The sequence below is a fragment of the Acinonyx jubatus genome, chromosome B1, assembly GCF_027475565.1.
Source record: "Acinonyx jubatus isolate Ajub_Pintada_27869175 chromosome B1, VMU_Ajub_asm_v1.0, whole genome shotgun sequence".
Lineage (NCBI taxonomy): Eukaryota > Metazoa > Chordata > Mammalia > Carnivora > Felidae > Acinonyx > Acinonyx jubatus.
Genome location: NC_069382.1, coordinates 57,653,933 through 57,674,689, shown reverse-complemented (window position 1 = coordinate 57,674,689; position 20,757 = coordinate 57,653,933). Strand labels below are relative to the sequence as shown.

At 35.3% G+C, this 20,757-nt stretch overlaps 1 protein-coding gene across 9 annotated transcripts in view; it reads right to left on the bottom strand.

Moving 5' to 3' along the window:
- NEK1 (NIMA related kinase 1) overlaps positions 1–20,757 on the bottom strand; it is a 221,569-nt gene that overhangs the window by 12,964 nt on the left and 187,848 nt on the right. For 2 of the 9 annotated variants that reach the window (XM_053216723.1, XM_053216726.1), the window contains 5 exons: positions 18,190–18,341; positions 14,786–14,994; positions 12,939–13,069; positions 12,529–12,661; positions 2,193–3,159 (listed from right to left, as the gene is read on the bottom strand). In XM_053216723.1, coding sequence (XP_053072698.1) covers positions 3,071–3,159; positions 12,529–12,661; positions 12,939–13,069; positions 14,786–14,994; positions 18,190–18,341 — 714 coding nt within the window. In that variant the 3' untranslated portion in view covers positions 2,193–3,070. Of the gene's footprint in view, positions 1–2,187; positions 3,160–12,528; positions 12,662–12,938; positions 13,070–14,785; positions 14,995–18,189; positions 18,342–20,757 lie in introns of those variants that run through there. The other 7 variants (XM_053216724.1, XM_053216725.1, XM_053216727.1 and 4 more) reach the window with 6 other exon arrangements.

Below are 20,757 nucleotides of genomic sequence, written 5' to 3'. Positions count from 1 at the left end.
TCATGGTTCGTGGGTTTGAGCTCCACACCAGGCTCCATGCTGTCAGTTAGGAGCCTGTTGGGGATTTTCTCTCTCTCCTTCTCTCTCGGGTCCTCCCCCGCTTATACTCTCTCTCTCAAAATAAGTAAACAAACTTTAAAACCATGATTACTAGAATACTAGCTGGGGTTGAAAAAAGCATAGAAGACACCAGAGAATCCCTTTGTACAGAAATAAAAGAAGTAAAATCTAGTCAGGATGAAATTAAAAATGCTGTAACCGAGATGCAATCGCGAATGAATGCCGTGACAGCAAGGACAGATGAAGCAGAGCAGTGAATCAGTCAAATAGAAGATAAAATTATGGAAAATAATGTAGCACAAAAAAAGAGGGAAAGAAAGACAAAAGAGCACGATACAAGACTTAGAGAACTCAGCGACTTATTAAAGAGGAATAACGTTTATATCATAGGAGTCCCAGAAGATAAAGAGAGAGAAAAAGGCACAGAAAGTTTATGTGAGCAAATTATAGCTGAAAACTTTCCTAACCTAGGGAAGGACACAGACATCAAAATCCAAGAAGCACAGAGAACTACCATTAGATTCAACAAAACCAACTATCATCAAGGCATATTATAGTCAAATTCACAAAATACACAGACAAGGAAACAATTATGAAAGCAGCAAGGGGGAAAAAAAAGTCCTTAACCTATAAGGGAAAACAGATCAGGTTTGCAGCAGATCTGTTCACAGAAACTTGGCAGGTCACAAAGAAGTGGCAGGACATATTCAACGTGCTGAATTGGAAAAATATGCAGCCAAGAATGTTTTATCCAGCAAGGCCATCATTCAGAACAAAAAGAGAGATAAAGAGTTTCCCAGACAAACAAAAACTAAGGGAATTCATGACCACTAAACCAGCCCTGCAAGAAATTTTAAGGGGGACTCTTCAAGTGAAGAAAACAAAACAAAACAAAACAGAAAAGACCCACAGCAACAAAGACTAGAAAGGACCAGAGAACATCACCAGAAACATCAACTCTACAGAAAACACAATGACACTAAATTCCTATCTTTCAATAATCATTCTAAATGTAAGTGGACTAAATGCTCCAATCAAAAGACATAGGTATGGATTAAAAAACAAGACCCACCTATATGCTGCCTACAAGAGACTCATTAAGACAAAAAGATACCTGAAGAATGAAAATAAGGGGATGGAGAACCATCGATCATGCTAACGAATGTCAAAAGAAAGCCAGAGGCACCTGGGTGGCTTAGTCTTTGAGCGTCTGACTTTGGCTCAGTTCATGACCTTGCGGTTCCCAAGTTAGAGCTCCACATCGGACTTGCTGCTGTGAGCCTGTCAGCACAGAGCCCACTTTGGATTCTCTGTCTCTCTCTCTGCTCCACCCCCACTTGTGCTCTCCTCCCCAAAAAGAGAAAGCCAGAATAGCTATACTTATATCAGACAAATTAGACTTTAAAACAAAGACTGTAACAGGAGATGAAGGAAATTATACCATAATTAAGGGGTCTATCTACCAAGAAGACCTAACAATTATAAATATTTATGCCCCCAACTTGAAAGCACCCAAATATATAAAACAATTAATTACAAACATAAAGAAACTCATTCATAATAATACAATAATAGTAGGGGACTTTAACACCCCACTTACAACAATGGACAGATCTAAGCAGAAAATGAACAAGAAAACAATGGCTTTGAATGACATGCTGGACTGGATGGACTTAACAGATATAATCAGAACATTTCATCCTAAAGCAGCAGAGTACACATCTGTCTTGAGTGCGCATGGGACATTCTCCAGAATAGATCACAGTCTGGGTTAAAATCAGCCCTCAACATGTACAAAAAGATTAAGATCATACCATGCACATTTTCAGACCACAACACTATGAAACATGAAATCAAGGGGCGCCTGGGTGGCTCAGTTGGTTAAGTGTCCGACTTCAGCTCAGGTCATGATCTCGCGGTCCGTGGGTTCGAGCCCCGTGTCGGGCTCTGGGCTGATGGCTCAGAGCCTGGAGCCTGCTTCCGATTCTGTGTCTCCCTCTCTCTCTGCCCCTCCCCCGTTCATGCTCTGTCTCTCTCTGTCTCAAAAATAAATAAACGTTAAAAAAAAAACCAAAAAACAAAAAACATGAAATCAACCACAAGAAAAAAATTTGGAAAGGCCACAAATACTTGGAGATTAAAAAACATCCTACTAAAGAATGAATGGGTGAACCAAGAAATTAAAGAGGAAATTTAAAAGTACATGGAAATGAAAACAAGACAGTCCAAAACCTCTGGGATGCAACAAAGGTGGTCATAAGAGGGAAGTATATCCAGGCCTTCTTAAAGAAGGAAGAAAGCTCTCAAATATACAACCCAACCTTACAACTAAAGAAGCTGGGAAAAGAACATCAAATGAAGCCTAAAACCAGCAGAGAAAGGGAAATAATAAAGATTAGAGCAGAAATCGGTAGAAACAGTAGAAACAGATCAATGAGACCAGGAGCTAGTTCTTTGAAAGAATTAACAAAATGGATAAACGCGTAGCCAACGTTATTTAAAAGGAAAGGCCCAAAATACATAAAATCACAAATGAGAAAGGAGAGATGACAACCAACACTGCAGAAACACCAATAATAATAAGAGGATATTATGAGTAATTATATACTAACAAATTGGGCAATCTGGAAGAAATGGGCAAATTCCTAGAAACATATAAACTATCCAAAATGAAACAGGAGGAAATAGAAAATTTGAATAGACCCAAAACCAGTAAAGAAATTGAATCAGTAATAAAAAAATCTCCCAACAAGAGTCTAGGATCAGATGGCTTTCCAGGGGAATTCTACCAAACATTTAAAGAAGAGTTAATACCTATTCTTTTGAAGATGTTAATTTAAAAAAACCAAAACCCAAAAAACAAAAAACAGAAATGGAAGGAAAACTTCCAAACTCACTCTGTGAAGCCAGCATTACCTTGATTCCAAAACCAGATAAAGACTTCACTAAAAAGGAGAATTACAGACCAATTTACCTGATGAACATGGATGCAAAAATTCTCAACAAGATACTAGAAAATCGAATCCAACAATACACTAAAAGAATTATTCCCCATGATCAAGTGTGATTTTTTTCTGGGCTGCAGGAGTGGTTCAATGTCTGCAAATCAATCAACATGATACATCACATTAATAAAAGAAAGGATAAGAACCAAGATCCTCTCACCAAATGCAGAAAAAGCATTTAATGAAATACAGCATTCTTTCTTGACAAAAGCCCTCAAGAAAATGGGGATACAAGGATCACACTTCAAGACAATAAAGGCCATATACAAAAGACCCACAGCTAATATCACCCTGAATGGGACAAAACTGAGAGCTTGCCCCCTAAGGTCAGGAACACAACAGGGATGTGTACTTTTACTATTGTTGTTCAACACAGTACTGGAAGTCCAAGCCTCAACAATCAAACAACAAAAAGAAATAAAAGCATCCAAATTGGCAAGGAAAAAGTCAAACTTTCGCTCTTTGCAAATGCCACGATACTATATGTGGAAAACCTGAAAGACTCCACCAAAAACTGCTAGAACTGGTACATGAATTCAGCAAAGTTGCAGGATATACAATCATGTACAGAAATCTGTGTCATTTCTATACACCAATAATGAAGCAGCATAAAGAGAAATCAATGAAGTGATCCCATTTACAATTGCACCCAAAACCATAAAACACATAGGAATAAACCCAACCAAAGAGGCAAAAGATCTGTATGCTGAAAACTATAGAAAGCTTATTGAAGAAGATGCAAGGAAATGGAAAAACACTCCATGCTCATGGACTGAAAGAACAAATCCTGTTAAAATGTCCACAGTACCTTTGGGGCACCTGGGTCGCTCAGTTAAGCATCTGACTTCATCTCAGGTCATGATCTCATGGTTTGTGAGTTTGAGCCCCGCCTCGGGCTCTGTGCTACAGCTCAGAGACTGGGGCCTGCTTAGGATTCTGTGCTTCCCTTTCTCTCTGCCCCTCCCCCACTCATGCTCTCTTTCTCTCTCTCAAAAAAAAAAAAAACTAACAAAAGTAAAAATAAATGTCTACACTACCCCAAACAGTCTACAAATTCAATGTAATCCCTATCAAAATAACACCAGCATCCTTCACAGAGCTAGAACAAACAATTCTAGAATTCGTATGGAACCAGAAAAGACTGAGAATAGCCAAAATAATCTTGAAAAAGCAAAGCAAAGCTGGAGGCATCACGATTCTGGATTTAAGCTGTATCACAAAGCTGTAATCAACAAGACAGCCTGGTACTGACATAAAAATACACACAGACCAATGGAACAGAATAGAGAACCCAGAAATAAATCCACAAATGTATAGACAACTAACCTTTGACAAAGCAAGAAAGAACACCCAATAGGATATTCTTCAGCAAGTGGTGTTGGGAAAACTGGACAGCGACATGCACAAGAATGAACCTGGACCACTTTCTTACTCCATACACAAAAATAAATTCAAAAGGGATGAAAGACCTAAATGTAAGACAGGAAACCATCAAAATCCTAGAGGAGAACACAGGCAGCAACCTCTTTTACCTCAGCCACAGCAACTTCTTACTAGATGTGTCTCCTGAGGCAAGGGAAACAAAACAAAAACGAAACACCAGGATCTCATGAAGACAAGAAGCTTCTGCACAGAGAAGATAACTGTCAACAAAACTAAAAGGTAACCAATGGAATGGGAGAAGATATTTACAATGACATATCAAACAGGTTAGTATTCAAAATCTATACAAAAACTTATCAAACTTACTACCCAAAAAACAAATAATGCAATGAAAAAATGGGCAGAAGACATGAACAGACACTTTTCCATGACTAATAGACACATGAAAAGATGCTCAGCATCACTCATTATCAAGGAAATACATATCAAACATAACAGACACCACCTCACAGCTGTTGGAATGGTTAAAATTAACAGCTCAGGAAACAACAAATGTTGGCAAGGATGTAGAGAAAGGGAAACATTTTTGCACTGTTGGTGGGAATGCAAACTGGTGCAGCCACTCTGGAAAACAGTATGGAGTTTCCTCCAAAAGTTAAAATAGAGTTACCCTATGACTCATCAATTACACTACTAAGTATTTACCCAAAGGATACAAAAATACAGATTCAAAGCGGTACATGCACTGCAATGTTTATAGTAATATTATTAACACTAGCCAAACTAAGGAAAGAATCCAGATGTCTATCAACTGAAGAATGGACAAAGAAGATGTGGTATACATATACAATGGAATATTACTCAGCAATCCAAAAGAATGAAAAATCTTGCCATTTGCAACATGGAAGGAACTAGAATGTATTATGCTAAGTGGAGTCAGTCATAGAAAGAGAAATATCATATAATTTCACTCATATGTGGAATTTAAGAAATACAACAGACGAACATAGGGGAAAAGAAAGAAAAATAAGATAAAAACAGAGTGAGGGAAACCAAAATGCACTCTTAAATACAGAGAAGAAACTGATGGTTGCTGGAGGAATGTTGGGTGGGGGGACAGACTAAATGGGTGATGGGCAAATGGAGGGCACTTATTGAGATGAGCACTCAGTGTTACATGTCAGTGATTAATCACTAAATTCTACTCCTAAAACCATTATTACACTATATGTTAACTAACTTGGATTTAAATAAAAATAAAAAATAAAACATGTAGTACCTTAAAAAAATAAAAATAAAAGAATGTGTTTGAATTTAAATGATCATCAAATTAGTATAGACTGCTATACACTTAGATGTTATATATGATCCTCATATAACTACAAGCCCAAAACCTGTAACAGATTTACAAAAAATAAAGACAAAAAAAAAAAAGCCAAACATAATACTACAAAAACTCATCAATCACAAAGAAAGAGAGCACCTGGGTGGTTCAGTCGGTTAAGTGTCCAACTTTGGCTCAGGTCATGCTCACAGTTGGTGAGTTCCAGCCCCACATGGGGCTTGCTGCTATCAGCACAGAGCCTGCTTCAAATCCTCTGTCCCCCTCTCTCTGCCCCTCTCCTGCTCACATTCTCTCTCAAAAATAAACAATAAAAAAATAAAAATAAAATAAAAAACAAAGAGAGCAAGAGAAGAAGAGAGTAACAGAGAACTACAAAAATAATCAGAAAACAACAGAATGGCAATAAGTACATATCTGTCAATTGATTACTTTAAATGGTCCAATCAAAGACATAAGGTGATGGAATGGATAAAAAACCAAAGACCCATCTACATGCTGCTGACAAGAGATTCACTGCAGACCTAAAGACACATACAGACTAAAATTGAAGGGATGGAAAATCACTTACCAAGCAAATGGAAGTGAAAAAAAAAAGGCCATGGTAGCAATACTTATATTAGACAAAACACACTTTAAAACAAAGACTGTTAACAAGAAACAAAAAGGGCATTACACAACGATAAAGGGATAAATCCAACAAGAGGCTATAACAATAGTAAACATCCATGCACCCAACACTGGAGCACCCTAAATACATAAAGCAAACATTAATGGAGAAATTAATGGTAATATAACAATGGTAAGAGACTTTAACACTCCACTTACATCAATAGCTAGATCACCCAGGCAGGAAACCAAAAGGAAAGAGCATCTTTGAAGGGCATTAAACCAGATGGACATAAAGATATATATAGAACATTTCATCCTAAAACAACAGAATACACATTCTTTTCAAATGCACATGGAACATTCTCTAGAATAGATTACATGTTTGGCCACAAAACAACCCTTAATAAATTTAAGAAAACTGAAATTATACCATGCATTTTTTCTGACCACAACAATATGAAACTAGAAATAAATCAAAGATAAAAACTGGAAAAAAACCCAAACATGTGAAGGCTAATCACCATGATAGTAAAGAAACCAACGGGTTAAGGAAACAAAGAAACAAAAAAATACATGGAGACAAATGAAATGAAATTAAAATGAAAACACAATGGCCCAAAATCTCTGGGACACACAACCAAAGCAGTTCAAAGAAGAAAATAAACCAACAGAGGCCTACATCAAGAAACAAGAAAAAGCTTAAATAAACAATGTAACCTTGCCCCTAAAGGAATCAGAAAAAGAACAAATCCCAAGGTGAGCAGACAGAATGAAGACAATAAATTCAGAGCAGAAATAAATGACATGGAGACTAAAAAAACAATAGAAAAAAAATCAATGAAACCAAGAGCTGGTTCTTTGAAAAGATAAAGGAAATTGATCAACCCTTAACAAGACTCCTCAAGAAAAAAAAAGAGAAAAGACCCAAATTCATAAAATCAGGTATGAGAGAGAAGTAACCCATGACACCATAGAAACACAAAGGATTATAAGAAAGCTACAAAAAATTATATGCCAACAAATTGGACAACTAGAAGAAATGGATACATTCCTAGAAACATACCATCTTCCAAAATTGAATAAGAAATAGAAAATCTGAAGACAGATCACTGTTAATAAACTGAATTGATAATCAAAAAAATAGAAGACCAGAATTAGATGGATTCACAGGTGAATTCTACCAAACATTTAAAGAAGAATTAACACCTATTCTCCTCAAACTATTCCAAAAATAGAAGGAGGAAAGCTTCCAAGTACATTCTGCAAAGCCAGCATTACTCTGACACCAAAAGCAGACAAACACACCACAAAAAGAGAAAAGTACAGGTCAATATCCCTGATGAACACAGATGCAAAAATCATCAATAAAATATTAACAAACTGCATTCATCAATACATTGAAAGGATCATTTACCACAATCAAGTGGGATTTATCCTGGGGATGTAAGGATGGTTTGATATTCACAAATCAATCAATGTGATATGCTACATTAACAAAACAAAGGATAAAAATCATATGATCATCAATAGATGGAGAAAATCATTTGATAAAATTCAATACCCATTTAAGATAAAAACTCCTAACAAAGTAGGTTTAGATGGAATATACCTCAAATAATAAAGAACATATATTAAAAACCCATAGCTACTATCATACTCAATGGTGAAAAACTGAGAGCCTTCTAATATCAGGAACAAGACAAGTTATGTCCATTCTTGCCTCTACTATTCAACATAATACTCAAAGTCCTAGCCACAACAATCAGATGAGAAAAAGAAGTAATAGGCATCCAAACTGGTGAAGAAGTTAGACTGTCACTATTTGCAGATGACATGATAGTATACACGGAAAATCCACCAAACAACTACTAGATGAAATAAGTAATTCAGTAAAGTTTCAGGATACAAAATTAATACCCAGAAATCAGTAGCATTTCTATACACCAAAAATTAGGTAGTAGAAAGGGAATTTAAGAAAATAATTTTCATTTACAATTGCACCAAAAATAATAAAATATCTAGGAATAAACCAAAGAAGTGAAAGACCTGTACTCTGAAAACTATAAAACACCAATGAAATAAATTGAAGATGACACAAGTGGAAAGATATTCCATGCTCATGGATTAGAAGAATTAATAATGCCAAAAGCTCTGTATTACCCAAAGCAATCTACATATTCAATGTAATCAATCCCTATCAAAATACCAACAGCATTTTCCATAAAACTAGAATACTCAAATTTGTATGCAAACACAAAAGACCCCTAATAGCCAAAACAATCTTAAGAAAGAAAAGCAGAGCTGCAGGTATCATAATTCCAGATTTTAAGATATACTAGAAAGTTGTAGTAATCAGAACAGTATGGTATTGGCACAAAAATAGACATAAAGATTAATGGAAGAATATACAAAGTCTACAAATAAACCTATAATTATATGGTCAATTAATCTATGACAAAGGAGGCAAGAATATACAGTGGGAAAAAGACAGTTTCTTCAATAAATGGTGGAAAAATTAGAGAGCTACATATATGTAAATGAATGAAACTGGACCCATTCTAACATCATACACAAAAATAAATTCAAAATAGATTAAAGCCCTAACATGAGACCAGAAACCATAAAAATCCTTGAAGAGAACACCGAAAGGAATTACCCCGACATCAGCCATAGTAACATTTTTCTAGATGTGTCTCCTCAGGCAAGGGAAACAGAAGCAAAAATAAACTATTAGGACCACATCAAAATAACAAACTTTTGCATAGTAAACAATACAATCAACTAAACAAAAAGGCAACCTAATGAATAGAAGATATTTGCAAATGACATTTCTGTCATATGTTAACAACATATATGACCCCACATGAAAAAATCAAACAATCCAATTAAAAAACAGGCAAAGGACCTGAATAGACATTTTCTGAGGAAGACATACAGATGGCTGACAGGCACATGAAAAGATGCTCACCATCACTAGTCATCAGAGAAATGCAAATGAGAACCACAATGAGATACTACTTTACATACATCAGAATAGCTAGTATCAAAAAGAGAGGAAATAATAAGTGTTAGTGAGGGTATGGAGCAAAAGGAACCCTCGTACATTGTTGGTGGAAAGTAAACTGGCATAGCTACTGTGGAAAACCATAATGGAGGTTCCTCAAAAACTCACAAATAGAAATACCACACGATCCAGTAACTCCACTAATAGGTTTTACCCAAAGAAAAAGAATACACTAATTTGAAAATATATATGCACCCCTATGTTTATTGCAGTATTATTACCAATAGCCAAGATATGGAAGCAACCTAAGTGTCTTTTGATATATGAATAGATAAGGAAGATGTGTGTATGCACGAGTGCACACACATACACACACACTGGAATATCACATTGTCATAAAAAAGGATGAGATTGTACCCTCTGTGACAACATAGATGGACCGACAGGTATTCTGCTAAGTAAAATAAGTTAGACTGAGAAAAAGGAATACCATATGATTTCACTCATATGTAGAATCTAAAAAAAAATGAATAAACAAAAAGCAGAAGCAGATTTATAAATATAGACAACTGATCATTGCCAGAGAAGGGGGTGGGGTTGGGAGGATAGGCAAAAGGGTTAACGAGGAGTGGGAAATACAGGCTTCCAGTTATTAAATGAATAAATCATAGGAAGAAGGCACAGTATAAGGAATACAATCAATGATATTGCAGTAGTGTTGCCTGGTGACCAACGGTAGCTATACTTGAGGTAAGCACAGCATAAAGTATAAACTTGTCAAATAGTTATGTTGTACACCTGAAACTAACATGACCATGTGTGTCAACTATACTCAAGTAAAAAAAAATTGAAAAGAAAGGAGCTCCTTTAAGTTTCTATTGATAGGTTTCATTGCACCACCATAAATAGAACACATTGCTTTGTTTTTGCCTGTTTGTGATTAAGGGGGCTAAAGGAAATCATATTGAAGAATATATGCAGCACTATCTACTGGCTTATATTCAATCCACTACTTGTTGCTAATGGCCCTAACATTTTCTTGACAGTTATTATTTTGTTAAGAATACTAATGAAGACACAGTGGTTTCTGAAGCTATATGGTAAGAGTACTCACTGTACCTTAAGATTTTCTAGTTTTGATTTAACGATAACTATTAGAATTTTTAAAAGATTTTTATTTTTAAAAATTTTTTTTAATGTTTATTTATTTTTGAGACAGAGAGAGATACAGCATGAATGGGGGAGGGTCAGAGAGAGAGGGAGACACAGAATCGGAAGCAGGCTCCAGGCTCTGAGCTGTCAGCACAGAGCCCGATGTGGGGCTCTAACTCACAGACCGTGAGATCATGACCTGAGCTGAAGTCGGACGCTTAACCGACTGAGCCACCCAGGTGCCCCTAAAATATTTTTACTTTTATTAACAAATTAAAAAAAACATTTTTTTTGGCTGAGCTTTTTGGTCAATATAAATAAGTTTATACCTTAAATAAGTGAAGCTGCTCCCAAAATAAAAAAAATTCTTGAATTTGATTTTAGGAAACTTGATTAATAAAAATATCAAATATTTTTATTAAAAGCCTGATTCTGAAATATCTGAGCTGAATATTGATGCTCCATTCCTATGAACACTAAATCCAGGTATTCACCCTCCCATGCCCAAACACATCTACAGTTTCAAAAAAGATCTTATTTGCAATCTCGGTACTCTCCAAGATATCCAGAATACTGCTGCTAGATTGAACTTTATAAAACATCTTCACTTTGTCAGTTTACAAATCTTCACTGATTTCCTCTATATATTTTAAACATTTCAGGGGCGCCTGGGTGGCGCAGTCGGTTAAGCATCCGACTTCAGCCAGGTCACGATCTCGCGGTCCGTGAGTTCGAGCCCCGCGTCAGGCTCTGGGCTGATGGCTCAGAGCCTGGAGACTGTTTCCGATTCTGTGTCTCCCTCTCTCTCTGCCCCTCCCCCGTTCATGCTTTGTCTCTCTCTGTCCCCAAAATAAATAAACGTTGAAAAAAAAAATAAACATTTCATAGTATCTGATCACAAAGACTACTTTGGGTTTTTTTTTTTTAGTTTTTATTTAAATTTTAGTTAATATGCAGTGTAATATTAGTTTCAGATGTACAATATAGTGATTCAACACTTCCCTACAACAAAGACTATTTACAACAAGAAGCTTCTGATAGGGTGATTTTAACTCTAATACACATCAATTAGTTTTCACTCTGTTTTTTGACAAGTATGGCTCTACATTTCTTTCCATTTTTCACAATCCAAGCTTCCCTTCTCTAATTCCTACTGCACTGAAAAGTACTTTAGAATATGCATTTTTTACATATAGTTTTACACTTTCATATACTTAGGTTTCATCTCCCAAGGGAACTGTAAACAACATGTAAATAAAACACTATGTCGTTTAATGACAATTAGTAATAAAGTGCTAGGTTACAGGAAGCACTCAATAAGTATTTTGAAAACAATTCACAGTACATTAGAATAGTGATCATCCTTTTATAGCAATGGAAACTGAAATTTCAAATAAATTACTTAATGTCACATTACTAGCTTGTCACAGAGTTAGGACTATACCACTGGTCTTGTTCCATGTTTAAATTGACTAAATTTAAGGGGCAACACCATTTTTAACTTTAATAATTTTCCATAAAGTTCAAATATATTTTGTGTCATTCTGTAGGTAAATATTTTCCAAATAGAAAAATGGTTTACATATAAACCACTATAAATGAACTCCACTTACTGTGAATGGAAGAGATTACATTTGGTATTAGGAGAAACTGTACATACTGCTGAAGCATGTATGTTTAAAACTTTACTAAAACATTCTGATTTCTAGAACTGAACAATAAGGAGTCTTTCTAAAAAATCTCATTCAAATGTTACTTATAAATTAAGTAAAAATATGGACCTAAAGGACTTAAGTCAATGAAAATATGGTAGAATCAGTAACAGTATATGACATGGTTAATTTTATAATTGCTCATAAGTACTGGATATGATTCCAATATAGATTTCACCAAAATGCATGTGATAAAAGCTCAGTAATTTACATCCTGTTTTTTGCACATTTACTTAAAATAGACTGAGGAAATCTTACCTTCTTGATAGGCTCCATCTGCCATGACTAAATGAAGAATCTTGGCATAAAGATGTTCATGTTCATTTCCTAAAATATTCTGAACTATTGTTGAACAAATCTCAATATTTTCATCTTCATCTTCATGAATAGCCTATACCAAATTTCCAAATATAAATTAATGCTTGAATATTAACTTTCTCTAATTGGAAAATTTATTATTTATGATAAATCTATTGACCTATAAATATCACTGACATTTCACTAGTAATCCAAAAAGAGCATATTTCAAAGTTAAATTTTTTCTTAAATAGGCTCCATGCCCAACATGGGGCTTGCACTCATGACCCTGAGGTCAAGAGTCAGATGCTCTATCAAATGAGCCAGCCAGGTGACCCAAAGTTAAATGTTTTAATTGACATTTTACTTACCTTTATCTTCTCATAAACCTCAAAGAATTTTTCAAAGCCTATTTCCTGCTCCAGGTGAAGTCTCAGTTCCTCTAAATGATTAAAGACGCTATCATATTCACATTCACTAGTAATCTCACCATCACTGTTATCTAAAATGCAGAAATAAAAAGAAGATATTTTAAGACTAAAAAGAATGAATAAAATAATTCTTACCCTAACAAACTGAAATTCTTTTTCACAACTGAGTGAGGTCACTGAAACAGACTACTTGTACTTTCACTATAAAGATTTTATCATTATAATTATTGCCATTTATATAGGAAATCAGTGTATATGTAAATCTGTCTTTTTTTTTTTTAACGTTTGTTTATTTTTGAGACAGAGAGAGACAGAGCATGAACGGGGGAGGGTCAGAGAGAGAGGGAGACACAGAATGTGAAACAGGCTCCAGGCTTTGAGCAGTCAGCACAGAGCCCAACGCAGGGCTCGAACTCACAGACCGTGAGATCGTGACCTAAGCCGAAGTCGGATGCTCAACCGGCTGAGCCACCCAGGCGCCCCTGTAAATCTGTCTTAACAAGAATGTTACTTTGGGATGGGGCACCTGGGTGGCTCAGTCAGTTAGAGTTCCACTCTTGATCTCGACTCAGGTCATGATCTCACAGTTGGTGCAATTGAGCCCTGCATCGAGCGTTGCACTGGGCTCTGTGCTGACAGCGTGGAGACTACTGGAGATTCCTTCTCTCCTTCTCTATCTGCCCCTCCCCTGCTGGTGTGCACACATGGTCTCTCTCTCTCTCTCTCAAAAATAAATAAAAACAAACTTAAAAAAAAAAAAAGAAGAATGTTACTTTGGGAATCTTTTATAGACATAAACAGTAAACTAGAATAAAAACATTCTAATTGAGTAAAAAATGAAAAAAGCATACCCATATGTTCTGTACTGAGGCAACCAACCCTAACTACTGTTTTTAAAAAGTTGATATTAAACATGGGCCAAAACATGAAAAAGCACACAGGAGGCAGGGACTTATGCTATGTATCATAAAACTTTAGTAAAGCACTTAGAAAATACAAATGCTATCTATGTTTTATGTCATGTATATGCCCAAGACACTTGGAAATAGTCTAGTAAAAGACAAAATTACTGAAGAATTGTTCCTTTTCACATTAGCTCTTCTTCCCAAATAAACATAATATAGTTCTTGATTACACAGATTTTCTATGTATCTTGGGGGTAATGCTATCAACAAACAACAATTTAAAAAAAAAGTGTCAACGTTTTAAAAACTGTTTTTAGTATTAACCTTGCTGGTTAATCACTGTATGTGGAAGCTCTTTGTAAAATATAAAGTGCTAGGAAAACTAGGCTATTATCTTTAGTACTAGAAAAATAAGTCAAGGAAGATAAGAAAACAATGAAAATCCTTCAAAAGCATTTCTTCTCTTTTAAAATTTATTTGAGAGAGACAAGAGAGTGCAAGCTGGGAAGAGGCAGAGAGAGGGAGAGACAAAATCCCAAGCAGTCTCTGCACCCTCAGCACAGAGCCCGATGTGGGGCTCGAACTCACGAACCCGTGAGATCATGACCTGAGCCTAGATCAAGAGTCAGACACTTAACCAACTGAGCCACCCAGGCACCCTGCTTCAAAAGCATTTCTAAAATTTAACGGGAAAGAAATGGAACAAATGTATATGGACATTTGTGTGAGAAGAAAAGGCATGAATAAAGTCAGAGACACAGAAGCATACTTCAGTTTTATTTAAAGTTGGAAATGGTTCGTATCAGATAACAGAAAAATATATTCTACTTGAAATAATTGTATACACTGAAAAAAGAAAGGTCCATGATCATGACCACGTACCCGAATGCCATTCTTCATTTAGGGCACTTTCACTGCTGGGATTGTCATCCTCATCTGCTACATCTGTCCCATTTGCAGTCTGCTCTATGTCACTGTTTTTTAAGATGGATTCTTCCTCCTCACTGTATTCTTCTCCAGGTTGTTCCCTAAGTAACTGTTCCATAGAGGCCTGAAGCTCCTGTAAATCTGTGTCAGTTTCTTCAAATACACTGAAATTTTGAAAGATTAAAGTAAACGTTACCAAAATGTTACCTTATTTTGAAATTTTACTTTAATATACATGTGTTCCTTTCTACTTAAAAGTACTAATAGTGGATAAAAAGAAATCTGAAAAAACCTACATAGGTAAAAGTAAATGAGGACTGATACAATTATAAAATACAGCACATGGTACATATTCTGGAATACATAAGCCCAAAGATGACTTGTGTGATCCTGAGTGCCGAAAGAGAATTATAAAACTGTCAATGTTATTCACTGCTTAAATTTTGAAAGAATGTTTCAGTGTTTTAAAAGGCCAGACTAAAGAGATTTTTCACTTGCTTTCAAAAAAAATACTTAATATTCAAATATTTTTCTTCTATGTAATTTTGAAAATTCAGCAGAATATTCACGTGGATGTATAATGGTAGTATCCTATATGAAAGGCTTTTCATATAAACATTCATTGGACATTTGAACTTTTAGAAATGAAAATACTTACAGAATTTTACATTTAGGTTCACAGGATGATCTAGTGAATAAAAATAGTCACCAGAAATCTTATCTTTACATGTTTATCCTTGAAAACATTTCTAAAATACATAGCAAGTAAACTTTACCACATAATTAGAATATATTAACCATAATAATCTTTGCTAGATTATCTTATTTCCAAGGCATTGCTCAGGATATTAATTTTATTTTCATGGGATTAAAGATGCTGGAACTAATTAATTTAGGCCAATAATACCTTACCTTTATATAGTACTTTAGTTTATTCTATTTAGTTTATTTATTCAGTTTTATTCTATTACTAAAATTTTACCTACATATAACTCACTTTAGAGACATGGAAACTGAATCAAAGTGTTTATATGTCTTGCACAAGGCTATACACTCAATTGCACAGTCAATAAATAGCACAGAAAGGATTGAAATCTCACCACTTCTATAATACCCCCAAAACATACTCACTGACTTTATTTCTTTTATGATTTGCCTCTTAGATATATGAGATCTTCTGAAAGAGGTTATGTACCCATGCTGAGGATTTCATCCACTAGAAAAGCTGATTTAAGTTTAGATTCCAATCAAATAAACAAGTATTTACTGAAGAGCTAAAATATAAATGGTATTATGCAAGATCTTAAATAAATTTTCCATCAATGGAAAAAGAAAATAATCTTTTAATGTAGAAATATCTTTAGTTTTTATTTATGTGTACAAACTTCTACACTTTGTAGCAGGTATAGAAAAGCATTCCTCCTCATTAGAATGAGAAAGAGAGCATATCTAATCTTTTGGCTCATCCTACTATTAGCATTTAACTTAGTATTTAATTAAAAGACTAACATAGCTTGCACATCCACAATGTACCATTGTAACAATGAGTAAACATTAATCTGTTGATTAAATCTTCTAGTGGCCAGCCTGGAGGAATTAGTACCCTCCACAGATGGTATTAAAAGACAGTGGGGCTGCTAAGTCTGCCATTATAAGAAAAGTATAAGACTAACATCTTTTTTGGAAGAAGCACTCAAAAATTTGTCTTATATATATTTTTAAATGTGGCCCTGAATTCACTTTTTAGATTTTCTTATTATATGACCTTGAGTGAAGTTTGAATAACAACAAAAAGAAATGTTTTTTTCCCAAGGAAAACATTAAGTGAAATTTCCTGGTATGCACTAACCTACTTTTAAAAATAGCTTAGTTCAGCACTCTCAACAATAGTCAAATTATGGAAACAGCCTAAATGTCCATCAACTGATGAATGGATAAAGAAATTGTGGTTTATATACACAATGGAGTACTATGTGGCAATGAGAAAGAATGAAATATGGCCCTTTGTAGCAACATGGATGGAACTGGAGAGTGTTATGCTAAGTGAAATAAGCCATACAGAGAAAGACAGATACCATGTTTTCACTCTCATGTGGATCCTGAGAAACTTAACAGAAACCCATGGGGGAGTGGAAGGAAAAAAAAAAAAGAGGTTATAGTGGGAGAGAGCCAAAGCATAAGAGACTCTTAAAAACTGAGAACAAACTGAGGGTTGATGGGGGATGGGAGGGTGGGTGATGGGTATTGAGGAGGGCACCTTTTGGGATGAGCACTAGGTGTTGTATGGAAACCAATTTGACAATAAACTTCATATATTGAAAATAAATAAATAAATAAATATCTTACAAAAATAAAAAAATAAAAATAGCTTAGTTTTCAATTTTTTATTTCATTTTTTTAACTTGGTTTTCAAAATTTCAAATTAATATTAAAAGCTTCTAACTTAAATTTTAAAATTCTGTCATCAACTAGTAGTTAAAAGAACACAAGTCACAAACAAGCTATTGTGGCAGTCAGATTAAAACAATGGTGATTTTAGAGACACCTAGGTGGTTCAGTTGGTTGGGCAACTGACTCTTGGTTTCTGCTCAGGTCATGATATCATTCATGGTTTTTGAGATCAAGTCCTGCATCAAGCTCTGCGCTGACAGTGCAGAGTAACATAGGAGGGCTTACTTGTTGCAAAGAGGGTGGAAAAAGATTACTGTCTAAGGGGCTATCACTTCCCATAGTTCTCAGAAGTGTTGGTTAAATTTCTCTTGGATTCTAGATTCCCTGTGGATCATGAAGAAAGGAATTTTGGGAAAGCAATTAAATGTATGTGCACATACATATGCAAATAAAACAACTAGTCTACCTGCTAACTCTCCACTGCCATAGTTTTGAAATCATACATGGCAGGAGAGAGATATAGAGGCTTTCTGGTCTTTTCCCTGGTGAACTGTAGAATAGTACATATTTCACAATTTCCCACTTCAATCCCTGTATCATGTGGCATTAAACTGTTAAATAATGATCACCCTAATATTCATTCATTTAAGCAAAATTTATTACACATGTCCCCCATGGCCAAGTCAAGGTCCTACATGTTCAGTAGTGAATAAGACAGAGAGCACACATAGAAATCATTTTCTTATATTCTTCAAAGTGAGAGTAAGTCATTATATTACTTAGAGGCAACTATACATGTCAAAACTTGCATGACTGTACTTTAAAAATGCTGTATAAAGGTAAAGAAGTAGTGAAAAAATCAGTTACAGATCATTTTTTAAAACTGCCTAGGTGAGTCACATCTCTAGAACTCCTATAAACTCAAAAATTCTGTTAGTGCTAGTATTTGTTAATGACATCATGCTCACATGTCTTCAGAATCAGAAGGTCCTTCTTTAATATGCTCATCTTCAATTTCATCTATTTCAAGATTGTCTTGACATACATCTCCTACAGTGGGAACATCCATCAGTGTTCTGAACAATTTTGAGAGATCTGGAAGTGAACATGTCCTCAACATCTAAAAAAGTTAACAGACTTCTTAGTAGGAGTGAGATCATTAGAAAATAAAATCGAGATAAAAAAAATTAGAAAGTTAGAGCTAATACTAATTTTTTATTTTTATATCATATATTTAGAGCTAGAAGCTCCAGAGGTGACTTGTCCAAGGTTAGAACCTAATTCTCTTGAATTTCAGCTCTGTATTTTTTCAGTGAGGAAACTAAACTTTCAAGTTATGCCTGGGTTTCAACATACAAGGATTCACTTAAGTCATCGTTCAAAGGCAGGATAGAGGTGCTTACTTGGGGTATGCCCAGGGAATGGAATTAGAAATCTGTCAGAAATCAGGCAGTGCCAGAAACTGCTAATTTGCTCCTTCTCATTCAGGACGTATACTGTCACTCTTTTACTGTATCTCTGCTAAGTCTTCCTCTCACACTTTCCTATGGCCAATCCTCCCCATATATCTTTCCCAAATCCTGGACTGAGTCTGAAGCTTGGCAAAGCACCATCACACATAAATTGGTGGCCCTTTGTATCATTTATCCTAGGAGCTGTTGGCTGGGCCACATTGGTTAAACAAGGAACTTCATATTAGTGCAAAATAAACAAACAAAAAACAAAACAAACAAAAACCTAACATGGCTTCCCTGAACAATGGACTGTAAATAGAGCCTTTCCTACAAGAAGGCAAGGCTAGAAAGACAGGTACTTGATGTCCATACTGAAAATCATGTGAGATCAGGTGAGAAGAAACTGACTTAAGAAAAAATGCACAGTTGAGGTATTTAAAATTTGAACTTGTTTGCATAAGACCAGAAATAATAGAAATAGCCTCTGGCCACTAACCTAACAGCAGTTAGAATATGATGGGTAGACAGAGCAATGAAACAAATATCTAAATATATAAGTCTCAGAGTTGGGTTAATAACCCTAAAGGAGTCTGTGAGATTTGAAACATAACTCCTAAGGCCCTGGTAAGAATCTACACCAGATTGGAGGCTGTGAAGAAAACAATGTTTAGCATATTAATGAAAATTTATATTCGTCGCCAATTTTATTGGTACAATCTGTTTTTGAGAATAAAAAAAAGCATAGATTTCCATTACTTGAACATAATTTACATATTACAGCACTTGAAAAAAATGGTTATTAACTACAAGATGGTAAGATATGTTGCTTGTCAAAGCACTTAATAATGGTACTGAAAGTATTTCTTTTTCTGAATCTCTCACTGTCAGCAGAATTTATGCTTGACTTGTTTATTATTTTAATGGTTTGAACCCTGTATATTATAAACCAGCGGTATGCAAAATATGCATACAGTAACAGTTTCTCTAAATAGATACAGCATATATGCATTATATACCTAAATTCAAGGGGACTCGACATAAAGATGCAGTATTTTTTTAGGCTGAGATAAATTTTAACTCTGGTAAAATAGTCTCAATTCTAGTTTATTCCTTTCACTAGTTAAAATAATTTTCCTAATATGGGAGCCTGGGCGGCTCAATTGGTTAAGTAAGCATCTGACTTCAGCTCAGGTCATGATCTGCTGGTTCACAGGTTTGAGCCCCGCATCCAGCAATGTGCTTAAAGTTCAGAGCCCAGGGGTGCCTGGGTGGCTCAGTCGTTAAGCGTCCGACTTCAGCTCAGGTCAGGATCTCACGGTCCGTGAGTTCGAGCCCCGCGTCGGGCTCTGGGCTGATGGCTCAGAACCTGGAGCCTGCTTCCGATTCTGTGTCTCCCTCTCTCTCTGCCCCTCCCCCGTTCATGCTCTGTCTCTGTCTCAAAAATAAATAAACGTTAAAAATTTAAAAAAAAAAAAAGAAAAGAAAGTTCAGAGACTGAAGCCTGCTTCGGATTCTGTGTCTCCCTCTCTCTGCCCCTCCCCCGTTCACACTGTCTCTCTCTCTCTCAAAAATAAACATTAAAAAAATAATTTTCCTAACTTAATGTAACATAATACAGTTAGAAAGAAATTTTAAGAGGTATGTAATTTCACAACTTTCCTCCTGGAATAGATCTATGTACCCTCAATCCAACAGCTTATCTATCCTATATTGAAAACCCTTTATGTTCACAGTCTTCTTTGACAGATTTTTTAGATGTTTTTGTTTGTTGGTTAAGTTCTTTTTCTCAAAAATGAAGAGAACCACATAAGATAGTGAATAAATTAAGTAGTAAGTATACTAATAATAGAACTCCACATAAAATTGTACTTAAAAGAATTCTGTCAACTCACAGTTTCATCTGTAGTATTTTTCAAATAAAATTATGAATTAGCAATACTCTGGTTATAGTACAGAATGAATTATAATGAACATATTTATTTAACTTCTGCTTACTAAAATTAAACTGTAACACTGTTTCTTAAAAATAGCTTCTACAGAGCGCCTGGGTGGCCGCAGTCGGTTAAGCCTCCGACTTCAGCC